At 42.3% G+C, this 12,782-nt stretch overlaps 1 protein-coding gene across 2 annotated transcripts in view; it reads left to right on the top strand.

The window, feature by feature from the left end:
- LOC109432926 (uncharacterized) overlaps positions 1–12,581 on the top strand; it is a 39,021-nt gene extending 26,440 nt beyond the window's left edge. For both annotated transcript variants that reach the window (XM_062845153.1, XM_062845152.1), the window contains exon 3: positions 10,137–12,581. In XM_062845153.1, the coding sequence (XP_062701137.1) occupies positions 10,137–12,370 (2,234 nt within the window). In that variant the 3' untranslated portion in view covers positions 12,371–12,581. The remainder of the gene's footprint in view (positions 1–10,136) is intronic.
- Positions 12,582–12,782: the final 201 nt, after the last annotated feature.

Below are 12,782 nucleotides of genomic sequence, written 5' to 3'. Positions count from 1 at the left end.
TGAATTTTAATTACATATTTTTTTCTGTGTATGCTAACAGTTTATCTTTATCGTTATCAGGGCAGGAAAAAGTCTGTTTGAGCACAGCTTAATTATGCTCTCTCTCTCTCTCTCTCTCTCGAAGATCTGTCGCCACAAAATTGTTCACCGTCATCCTGCTTAATTGCTAAAACGCTCAGGTTGATCTGAAAGCGGCCTTTGACAGAATCGATTACAACATTCTACTAACCAAGCTCACTTGTCTGGGACCATCCAACAAGCTTGTTTCGTCCCGCGCCTGTTTTTTTTTTTTTTTTGAGTATAATGTGATTTTTTTGCATTCCAATTCCTTTAGTTTGATGTTAGATGAACAAACGAAATTTAATTTGCGTGGATAGAATGACAGTTCCATTGATAAAATGAGAGTTCGCCCCGAACAAAAACATACTTTCTCCCTCCTCTTCCATATACAACTCATGTATATTCACATGTTTATAGCCATCGCTAGAACAGTAGCTGGTTGAAAAAGCCGTTTGCCTCCCTTTCAACTCTTACAGCACAGTGTCAATCTATCACATAACGCCTACGAGTTATGCAATCAAGCGAATTGTATTGCATTATCTTCAGAGTAATAAATACACTAATCTATCACCTTACGGTTGGCATCAACGTACTAATGTGTGAACCCATTGCTAACCATATTCCACAAACACTGCGACATCCGCATGAATTTGTGCAGACGCAGAGGTGTGTTCGGTCTGCTGTGGATACAAACGATTGCAATCATCTCTTCCTTCTCCTTCCCCACATAGACCTGCAACCTGACTTGGCAGGCGCCATTGTTGCCTAAAAATAGACGATCACCAACACTTACACACTGAAGATGCCTGTTTGGTCCCCGGCAGATATCGCATTGGTTTGTTGTGTGTCAAGCTCAAGCTTGAAAATAGTTCCCGGTGACCAAAAGTTTTAAAATTTTGGATTTTGCCTAATGATACTCTTAAAGAACCTAATTTCGTGTACAAATTGATTCATGCATAACGTCGACATTCCGCAAAGCATCGGGTGTTCCCCGAGGAAGTAATTTAAGCTCTTTGCCGCTTGTTTTGTTCTTCAATGATGTCATTTCGAAATTAGGTGCAAACTTCAGGTTCATCTATGTTGATGATCTGCACGTTTATTTGGTGATCCAATCGTTAGAAGACTGTCTTGGTCGGGTACTACCGATTCTCGAAACCGCATCTTCTTTGGACGCCAAATGATATTACTTGGACTTTGAGACTGGAACGAATTCAGCTACGATTCATCCGATTGGCTCTACGACATTTATCTTGGCGTGATCAACCTTGCAGAATATCCAGCTTGATGCAGAATGCACACCATAGACACCCTGCAAAAAGGCGGAAAAACCAATAGGCAATGTTTGTAGCTACACTACTGATGAATGACATTGATTCACCTCATTTGATATCAAGGTAAGACATTCGTGCTCTACAACTATTTTTATATCTCAGCAGTTAGTGAACCAAATTTCAATATTTTTGCGTTATCGGAATCCTACACTATCCTAGAAAGGTAGGATTGGAATTTCATGCAGCTTATGGTGAGAACCAGGCGAACACATTAGTTCCACATTTTCAACTTCTCCCGGTTCCGTTTTGTTCCCAGATTGGTGATGAGTAGCATGCCTTTGTGGCGAGTTCCGTCTTCGGAAAAGTTGTTCAGAACAACAACCAATTCCTGCTGATGGATTTCATAGTTCCGAATTTCACCACCACGTGGCGCTAGTGCACACAATGACTTCCGGTACGACTTAGGTGAGATATAGCACGAGATTGAAGCCAGATAGGAAGGTACGACTCGTACCGTACGAGCCTAGCTTCCAAGTTCAAGGGTCAAGGATCATTTCAGGAACATTTTGTGAGTATTACCCAAGAAATATCTACAGAAATACATTCTGCGTATGCCTAAGAGATTCAATTCTAGTAGAATGAATTTTTAAGCGTAGTTATTATGAAAGCCTCGTGGGTCTCATGGCAGATTTTTGTTATCGTGAAAAATGTAAACGTCATAAAGATATTCTCATAATGATGATTCACACAAGTTTTAGCAAAGATGTTCAAAGAAATCTCTGGCCCAAATTTCAATATTTCAAGCAATATTTTGAGGTATTTTTGGAGGAATCTCTTGAAAAATTTCCGAAAGAATTCCTGAAGACATAATGAATACGTGGGTAAATTCCAGAAGTAATCACTGCCCTACTAACAAAAGTAACTACATAAAAGCTTATGGAGCAAACGCCTTTGGAAGAAAGCTCGTTTAAGCTCTTATACAGCAAAAATGTTAGTTGGGTGGAGAAGCTTGAATAAATTTCTGCAGTAATCCCAGAAGAAATCTCTGGAACAAAAATCCCTAATAAAATAATCGAATATATCCTTGTGTAACGATGAATATAAATCTCTAAACCGACAGCATGTGGACAGTGCCATCTGCATGTCAAATATGAAGTTTACTAACGATAAAAAAAAATAGAAACGCGAAATTAAAAGGCTCCACTGAACTTCAACTGATTTCCTTTTGCGAACAGACAATGGGGAGGCGAATCTAAACGGGTAAAAGGGAGATGAAAACAGGCTATTGTTCTCGGGATCACGAGAGGCTTGCCCAGTTTAGTTTTTTGGGTGATCATTTCAGTGGAGATTGTCGAAGCCATCGGATGTGTGAATTCTAAAGCAAAAATAAAACTACACGTTGAAGTGGCAGTTGAAAGTCAGTGAACAGACATAGACGGTCTTAAATTAGTTGAGTGAGTGATAAGCTCTGAAACATTTTGTAAGTTTAGAAAGTGAAGAAACGGTTAAGCAAAGTTCATTTACATAATTGAATACTCTAATAGGTACGCCGTATACTTTCATTAAAAATAGAAGTAGGCAGAGAAGAGTGTTCACGACAGCAATAGGATTTGAAGGTAAATTTAATACATATAATTATGTGAGATGAGCGAATAATAATGGAATGCGTTGCGCAGGTTACCAACCCGCGCTTCCGTGGGTTTTTGGTTGGGGTTTGGTAAATCCACCAAACCACGAGAGCTTCGAGAGCATTGGTGAGCCCCTTGGTGGAAAAACGTGTTCTGGGCCTTAATCTTCCACCTCGCCCACGGTTACGGGGTAACACCACCCTCTGTGATCTGAGACGGTGGCCTAACTAAACAGTGCATGGATCACAGTAGATCTCCACGAACAACGCCATTATCCAGTTACCCCACGTAACACGTTATTACACCGCCCACGAAGACCACGAGTAGCCCAAACACCAACCACGTGGCTCGCGGCGTCCTCTGGGTATTGAACCACGAGGGACCCCGTCAAAGTACCGTAGCGAGGAGAAGGTTTGTTCCAGCGCTGCAGGAGTCAACGCACCATATAATCCAGGTCAGATCTAACTAATGTACCTAGCTTAAGAAATAGGGCCCATCTTTAGTCCCGGGACAGGTTAGGAGGAAACCAGAGAGAAGAATACATGTAGATGCATCGAAATTCTGGTCGTACGTATTACTAATCCGTCGGCGGATACAATCTTTTTTTTTGAAATGACGGTTCGTTAATCTAGTTGATGTTGATTTTATTTGGCTATTTTCACCTCTATTAACCTTAGTCGGATCTTTAATCTTCAGAATCTTTTCGGCGGGTGATCAAAAGAACTTAGGTGTTTGAGCCGAACGACAGACCCGCCTTCGGGAGAGAGTCTCTAGCCAGCCGGACTACAATTTACGTTAGTAGCCTTCCATTGACGGAAGTGGCGCTTAAGCTGTGAATGGTTAAGAGCAAAATTCACCCGTTACACTTGAAAACAGAATCCCAGAACAAACTCCGGGAATTCCCATAGAAAGAGCTAGAGAAATTGTCAGAGGAATCCTTCGAGTGAGTCGGAGAAGTCCCTATCTGATTTGAATTTCACTTGAATATCTCACCAAAATCATGCCTGAAATTACTTTTCACACTATCACAACGTGGTGGTGAAATTTGAAACCTGGTAGTGCGTGTAGTCCTGAACAATTTTGCCTTCCTATTAGTCAAAAAGTTCGTGCAAAATTTCACCAAATTCATACGGGAAGTAAGTATGTAAACTAGCGCCAAGTGGTGTTGACGTTCGGAACTGAAAGTACTCGTAGTCCTGAACTACTTTGCCGAAGATCGCACCTTCCTATCTGGCTTCAATCTCTCCAAAGTCGTACCGGAAGTAGCTTTATACACTAGCGCCACGTGGTGTGAAAATTCGGAACTATGAAATCCATCACCAAGAAGTGCACGGGAGTTCAGAAGGACCATGCTGAGGGTGAGCGGTTCCATTCCCGATCAATCCAGGATCATTTCGTGATGAAAATTTTCTTTTTGCCCGCCACATAAAATGCAAAATGGTTATTGGTAAAGAAAGCTCTCAGTAAATAACTGTGGAAGCGATCATGAAACACTAATCTGAGAAGCGAACTTTGTTCTAGTTGAGACATTATTTCAAGAAGGAGATTTGTAATTCTGGTGTACATTATTACCCAAGCAACCAAAAGTTCCGCTTTCCATGACAAAATGCACTTTCAAGTTCCGCGAAGTTCAGATAAAGTTCCAAATGGAACATTCAGACTGCTTAAGAGGCTAACGATGAGCCTTGCTGGAACTTCGGTCACAAGTTCCAGCAAGGCTCATTGTTGGCCTCTTAAGCAGCCAGAAAGTTCCATTCGGAGCTTTATCTGGACTTCGCGGAACTTTAAAGCTGCTTAAGATACTACTTGGAACTTTATCGGAACTTTCAAGTTCATAGCAGTTCAGGTCAGTAGCATTATGTTTCAATGAAGATTACATTTATTTCTTTTACAGAAAACAATACAGAAGCATACACGAATAAAAGACAAATATGAATTTATCAAATCAATGAATACTAGGCTTGAGCAAAAAAAAATTGCCGCCCACCGGATTCAAAGTGGTAGTCACTGCGTCAGAACCCTACGCTCTACCACAGTACTACAGCTGCGATTGAGTGAACAGTAGGTAAAGTCTGACTTGAATTGATTTTCTGTCGGCAGCTAGTTTTGCACATTTGTACAGTAGTGAAGCTAGCTTGACTTTGTCAAGTGTCTTCAGTAGCGCAGCGGTAAGTCGGCAGGCTATCACACAGGAGGATCCAGTTCAAATCTACATAGCAGCGACATGTGCGAAAATATAATAATCAGAAGCAATTTCCAGACATGAATCACAACCCACTAACAGGTTTGTGATTCTGAAAACACATTTATGTTTCTGCAAGAATTTTGTCAAAGTTCTGTCAGAAGCTGCTTAGAAGGCTATCCAGCGTGCTTACGTGAACTTTCAAGTTCCAGAATTACCTGAAAATGAAGCTACTTAAGAGAAGGCTAATGAGCAACCTCGATCAAGTATTTTTTTTTCGTCTGTATTAACGAGATTTTTAAACTCGATCAAGTAGTTTCAGCCTTTTGTACACGTTATAACCCTTTTTGTACTTTTTTGACGGTGAAAAACGTATGTCGGCGGGATAAAGGTTAAAGAACTTCTAAAGCAATCTCAGATATAATCCATGAAAAGAAAACTTCAGAAACCGCAAAAGCACTTTTTGAAAGAATTCCTGCATGAATTTGTATAGGAAATCCAAGACAATTTTTACAAAAAAAAAACATGGGAGAATTTCTAAGGAAATTCAAGGATTTTTTTTCATGAGCTTCGGCAGATGAAGGAATCCTTCGAATACTAAAGAACTTCTTGGAGTTATTTTAGAAGAAACTCCTCGATGGTTTCAGAAGGAATTTCCAAGCGATTTCCTGAATAAAATCTGATGAAGTCTCTGGTCGAATTCTGGTCGAAGCCAAAGGAAACTCTTGTAAAAACCAAAGAAAAGCACAAGAGCAGAAGTATGTAGAATTTCCGGAGAATTTTTCAAACGATCCCATAGGAAGTTTTCTAAAAAGAAGAATTTCTGAAGGAGTCTTCTTTATAAATTCATGGAAGAATTACTTACAAAATTATAGATTTATTACTTTCAAAGAATTTATCACCATATTCTTGAAGTAGCTTCTGGAGGAAAACTTTGGGATATCTGTAGAAATGTTTGACAAAACTTCTGATGCAACTCATAGAAGGTTTTCCAAAAGAGTCTCCAAATTTTCTCATCAGGTATCAGGTATCAGAAGGCCGGCTCCAGAGGCACGTTATCATCCATTTGGGACATTTGTGCCATCGCCATACATATGAGCCTATTTCATCATTTACCTGAGGGAGAATGGGACAAGAGATGGGAATTGGGAAAGGGAAAGGTGATGAAATAGGAAGGGGTGCCCTAGAAGAGGGAATGAGCGCATAAGCGCAACGAGAGCTCATAGCTCATACCACAACGGGGTTAATCAGTGCCCTGAAAAGGACACTGTAAAACGCATAAGCGTAAAAAGAGCCTATAGCTCATTGGAGGTAGCTTGCGACGTCATGCGACTTTCAATATGACATAGAAAGGCACGTCATCAAAAGCATCCTCAATATTCAAGAAATCATCCAAGCAAAAACTACGTTTGAGCGAGTGCTTTCTTGAAAACGTATACAACTTTATGTAAAAGAGTCATTGTGGACATCCCAAATTGGGAGACATGTGAGTTCACATGAACAGGCATGTTAGCCAGACGAACATCACAGATGTGATAATCGACAATGCGTTTCGAGCATTTCAGAAAGAACGACGTAACCAGATAAGGGGCTGTCCATTAATTACGTAAGGGTTTATAGGGGGAGGGGGGGTTTGAGAAATCGTACGCGCCATACAAAAATATTTGGCTTCTCATACAAAAAATCTTACAAGGGGGGGTGGGGGTGTCAAAAAACCGTGAAAATCCCCTTACGTAATAAATGGACAGCCCCTAAATCTGGAACTTATTCCATCTTTTTACAAGCAAAAGCACTTTTTGAAAGAATTCCTGCATGAATTTGTATAGGAAATCCAAGACAATTTTTACAAAAAAAAAAAAACATGGGAGAATTTCTAAGGAAATTCAAGGATTTTTTTTTCATGAGCTTCGGCAGATGAAGGAATCCTTCGAATACTAAAAAACTTCTTGGAGTTATTTTAGAAGAAACTCCTCGATGGTTTCAGAAGGAATTTCCAAGCGATTTCCTGAATAAAATCTGATGAAGTCTCTGGTCGAATTCTGGTCGAAGCCAAAGGAAACTCTTGTAAAAAACCAAAGAAAAGCACAAGAGCAGAAGTATGTAGAATTTCCGGAGAATTTTTCAAACGATCCCATAGGAAGTTTTCTAAAAAGAAGAATTTCTGAAGGAGTCTTCTTTATAAATTCATGGAAGAATTACTTACAAAATTATAGATTTATTACTTTCAAAGAATTTATCACCATATTCTTGAAGTAGCTTCTGGAGGAAAACTTTGGAATATCTGTAGAAATGTTTGACAAAACTTCTGATGCAACTCATAGAAGGTTTTCCAAAAGAGTCTCCAAATTTTTGGACTTATTTCGGGAGAAATCCATGAAAAACAACCTGCAAGCTTCTCTGGAAGAAATTGTGGAGAATACCCTGTAGGATTTCCTTAATTCATTAGAGGTTCATGGAGTTGGTTCGCAGTCAGTTTAGTTTTCTTTTTCAGAATCGTTACCTGTTCTGTGGCTTAGTTGGCTAAAGCGCTGGTCTAGCAAATACGGAGTCGTGGGTTCGAATCCCACGAGAACGCGTTTTTTTTTTCACAATTTCATCTCCCAATTTTCCAGTTGATCAACTTTTTGTATGTTCTTATTTTCAAGCTTTTTATAGTAGTTTTTGTCAGGTCATTGTTTGTACCAACAGGTAGGCGCTGAACTATCCAATCGTCGGGTGTAGTCCTCTTTCAAGTTAAGCCTCCAAGTTGATCTCGACGTCTCCACGAGAGATCACGAGGGTCTCCACTTAGCCTAGTGATTAACGTTGTGAATCGCCAATCTGGAGACGGCGGGTTCGATCGGAAAAATGGTCTCGACTCCCTGGGCAGTGGGCATAGTGTATCATTGTTCTTGCCCCACAATATACAAATTCATGCAAAGGCAGTCAAAAAGAGCTTATCAATTAATAACTGTGGAAATGCGCAAACAACACTTAGTTGAAGCAACGCAAGCCAAGTCCCAGTGGGGACGTAGAGCCATAAACAAGAAGAAGAAGAAGAAGAAGAAGAAGAAAAGGATGATCTCGACGTCATACTCGCATTTGAGTTGCGCTTAGAATGACCCTGTCATCGTCAATAATCAGTGCTGGGAATTTTTATACCCTTCAGAACGGTTGACGAAATCAACACTGAAATCCAGAATCTCCACGATGTCAGCCCAAATTCAAGATGGCTACCCAATATTCTAGATGGAAGCTCAAAATCGAAGATTTCGGCTGTTTAAAAAAGTTTTAGACTCTAAGATGGCGCTCTAAAATCCAAGATGGCGGCTCCTAGTTCAAAATGGCGGCTGTTTAATGGAATTTTAGGATTTAATTCCATGTATATTTGGGTATATTTGGGTATATGATATATTTGGGTATGGGTATATGGGTATGGGAAAGATGTCTGGTGTCCAAAAATGGCGACCAGAGTATCCAAGATGGTGGTCCAAAATCCAATATGGCGACTCCAAATTCAAGATTGCGGTTATTTTTTGGAGTTTTAGGCGCTAACAACATGCAATATGGGTATATTTGGTATGTGGAAGACGTCCGGATTCTAGTAGGGGACTGTCCATAAAACACGTGGTCATGAGGAGTGGGGGGGGGGGGGGGGGTTTCGGCCAATGACCATTTTGTATGGACAAATAAAAAATTTTGTATGGACTAATGACCACGCGGGGGGGGGGGGGGGGTTGGAAAGTCCCAAAAAAATGACCACGTGGTTTATGGACAGCCCCTAGAATAACCACGATAGCGGTCTATAATAAAAAATGGCGGCTAAAACATCAAGATGGTAGCTGTTCAATGTAGTTTAAGGCTCTATATATGGTATGGTAAAGATGTCCGGAGTTCAAAATAACGACCAGAATATCGAAAATGGCGAACTTAAATGCAAAATGGCTGTTCAAAATTCGATTAAGCGGCTTTTTTAAGAGTTTAAGGCTCAAACATCAAAAGCCAGAAAAATGATATGATTTCTGGTGCCATGAAATGGAAGTAAGTATGAAAGTATGATATTCATCAACATGATACTTAAGTTTTGTTCAAACGGGTTTTCGAAGGCACGAGAAAGGCACCATCACCGCTAGGTGGATTAATTAGGGTTGTTATAGTATTAGTGCACTGTGCTATAAACATTAATGTAGCTCACCATATGAATATCAGTGGAAGATGTAGGTTATAACATCATACAAATGGATCAAGAGGAATAGTCGGTCACTGATGTTCGTTGATGTTGATGCTGGTTTGAATGAGTGTCAGTTCTAGCTGCATATGCATGAGCAGATGCCATAACGATGGTCGTTAGTTTTCATTCGATACTCACTGCGTTAGGCGTTAACCAACCACACATTAAACAATGCTTGTTTAGCTCAGGCGCTGTCCATAAACTACGTAGACTCATTTTTGGTCATCTCAGACCCTTCTACCTTCCATTTTGCCTTATCTTCGCTAATTTTGTTCTCAGAGGAAGTTGGTGTCTCGGAATGTGGAAACGCAAGCTGCAATATGTCAGTTGCAATCATCTAATTCACTCAAATTACCCACAAAACGGTGATGAACAACTCCTCTAACCATTATGCAGCCAGCAAAAAGCTACCATCTAATCGTGTCACTTCGCAGAAACAAGCAAAGTCAATGTGAGGATTCAATTAAAACTTTCCCCCGACGTGCAACTCTCAGAAACAGTTCACCGTGACGACGACGTGACGGCCATCCGTTTGTCGGTTGGTTTTCCGTCAGGGTCGCACCGACGAAAATTCATTTCGCTATGCAGCAACGCAACGATATTTGAGCTTCTTTTTAAATTAAACTTTGCTATTTGATGCACCTTGCGCCTGCACACCTTTTCGCTTTCGCACGTACTTTTCCTGGGTGTGAAGCAATTTAACCCTTGGCTGACCTCCCACCTCTCCTGTATCCAATTAAAAAATAACGGAGATTTCTCGCTTTTTTCTTTCCTTTAATTTGCAGGTCTCCTTCCGCCGTTGAGGATCCCCAAGCTCAAGAAGCTCAAACAATGGAACGGTGGCTCGATTCTGAACTTGAGTCAGCTGACGCGACTGCCGTCGCGTACCCGGAACGTCGGAACGGTTCCATCGGTGGCCACTCCGACGGCGTCCTTTTCGCGATCCGGGACGAACTCGGCCGTGGCGTCGATATCCAACGGTACCAAAGGGCACGCCAGGAAGCGTTCGGACATTTCGACCATTTCAGCGGCGGTGCCGAGTGCCGCCGGAGTAGGACACGGGAGTTTGGGGCTGTACGCGCTGAAGTGCGACCGGAATGCGGCGAAGCGTGGAATATTGCTGAACCTGCCGAGGAAGATGGTGGCGGCAGTGGGGGGTGACGGAGGGAGTGGCAGCAGCTGTTATCAGTCTGGGGAAATGGTTCATGAGAAGTTTTCGCCGTGCAAGAGAGCGGTGGAGCCACCGCCGAGGAGGAAGAGGATGAGAAAGAGACAGGAGCAGGGAAAGCAGGGGAATCCAATGCGAGCGAGAGATGAGGAGATGTATTTAGGGGATCAGATGCTGGAGAGGAATCGCAGCGAATTGTTCAGGATTGCTGAACGAGGTTCGAATGGGCATGAGGGAAAGAAGGTGCCTTCAACGAGAATGTTGAGTAAGGGCAGGAAGACTCGATCGGTGGACAATATACTGACGTTGAAGAAGCTACATCAGGAGGAAGGGGTAGAGAGTGATAGTGATGTGGATCAGATGCGTTCGTTGAAGGTGGTGAAGATGCAGGAGTGGAAGGAGTCCAAAGGGTTGAAGTACAGTGAGAGTATGGAGAGTGACTCTGAGGAGGTGGAGGAGAAGAAAAAGAATGTGCGTGGCCGATTGAAGCAAGCTAGTGACTTCTCAATAGAGAACAATTCTGATAAGATTGAAGTCAGATTCAGGAAAAATGAAAGTACAGAAAGCGAGGGGGTGACGAAACCAGTAGAACTTCCACTGCCAAACAGGGTTGTACTTTTGCGGCAAGAAGGAGCTAAGTCAGAGGCGAAGGTTAAGCCAAAGCTACCAGATAACCCTCCACCGAAGAAAGTAGAGAAGTTTGTGAGTTCCGTGGACTTTGCCGATAACTTCAAACCGTTGGCCTCAGTTCTACAGGAATCCATTAAGAGCGGTGAGCTGAAACGCAAATGGATCAACGATTTTCTCTCGGAAAGCGACGAAGAGTCTGGTAAGCCGAAACAATCCGTAGTGGGTTTGAACAGTCAGCAATCGACCGAGTCTCTTTCCAAGAAGTTTGCACTGGTTAGCAAGTTCGACAAGCAGCTAGAAGCTCTAGAAACAGGAAAGAAACTGGTGTCCAACGAATCCAACGATAGTGTCAACATTTTCCAAAAGACCAACGCAGATTTTGAAGAGTTTGACAAACTGTTCAAAGACGGCCATCCGGAAGCGCAGCTGCAGTCGCTCGACAGCTTCAAGAAAAGCGTTACCGTCAGCGATCACATAACCTACATCAAGCAACTCAAGGCCAACCAACTACGCTTCTCATCGTCCTCCATGGACTCGGACGCCAAGATAGTACCGATTCCACCACCTCTTCCTCCGCCAGTGGCCCCGAAACCTCCAGCGAACGGAGCCCTTCCGAAGAGTACGGTGAACATCCAGGACTACTACGACAAGAACCTCCAACGCGTCCGGTACGTCTCGTCGCCATCGCCGTCGCGATGCTTCGACGAAGATTCGTCCACCGAGCAGACCGAAGCGGTCAACAATAATATAGTGCTTCCTTTAAGTATAATCAACCGTACTATTGTAGATAACAACCGTATTACTACTGAGCAAGTGCCAACGAGCGCAGCAGAATACGAACTGAACCCTAGCGTTAACGAACCGAATCAAAACATCTACCCAGATACCTATAACCAACCAGCTAGTAACGATCATATCTCGTGTAATCTCCACAATATCGACAACCCTAGCTATGTCGTAGACCATAATCATGCAACTACCAGAGATGCTACCAACCATAGTCATAATGTTTTTATCGTGGGTGAAACCTTCAAGCGAAGTCAGCAACCGCCGGTGGTCAAGCGGTACGTCAACTACAAGTTCGACGACTCTTGTAAAATCGAGCGAGAGGCAACGAAGGCGAAGGATCGCCCAGCAGTCGCCAGGGTTCCGACAAGAATCTTCAACCTCAACGACTTCCACGATAATTGCTACAACGAGGAAGGCGTTGTCATCATCTGAGTGGGAACGCTGGGGATCCCAGAACTCTTCAAATGTTATAGGCAGGTTCCAGCGACTGATGTATGACCAATTGTAGTTGTTAACAGGTTGCTGTAATCAAATAAGCATGGAACGAATTGTTTGTATACATAGGTAACACTGGTGTAACATAGACGAGCTACCGAGTTTTAATAAATATATAACTTATTGAAGCAAATCGGTTGGGGCGCCATCTAGTGAAAGAAACTCCTCTGTACTGACTTATCCGCCTTCAGTTATGCAATCCACTACCCATCAAGAAGCATGTTGGGCCTCCAATTCAAGGTAAGTGCAAAACAAGTCCCCCTTTTGGAAGTTTTTTTCCCCGGCATTAAAGTTAGTTTTCGAGGGTTTCTTTTCGGCTGGAGGCTGGGAGTGTTGATGAGATTTGCTC

This window comes from Aedes albopictus, chromosome 1 (genome assembly GCF_035046485.1).
Source record: "Aedes albopictus strain Foshan chromosome 1, AalbF5, whole genome shotgun sequence".
In the NCBI taxonomy this organism is placed as follows: domain Eukaryota; kingdom Metazoa; phylum Arthropoda; class Insecta; order Diptera; family Culicidae; genus Aedes; species Aedes albopictus.
The sequence above is the reverse complement of the archived record's forward strand: the minus strand, read 5'-3'. Positions and strand labels throughout refer to the sequence as shown.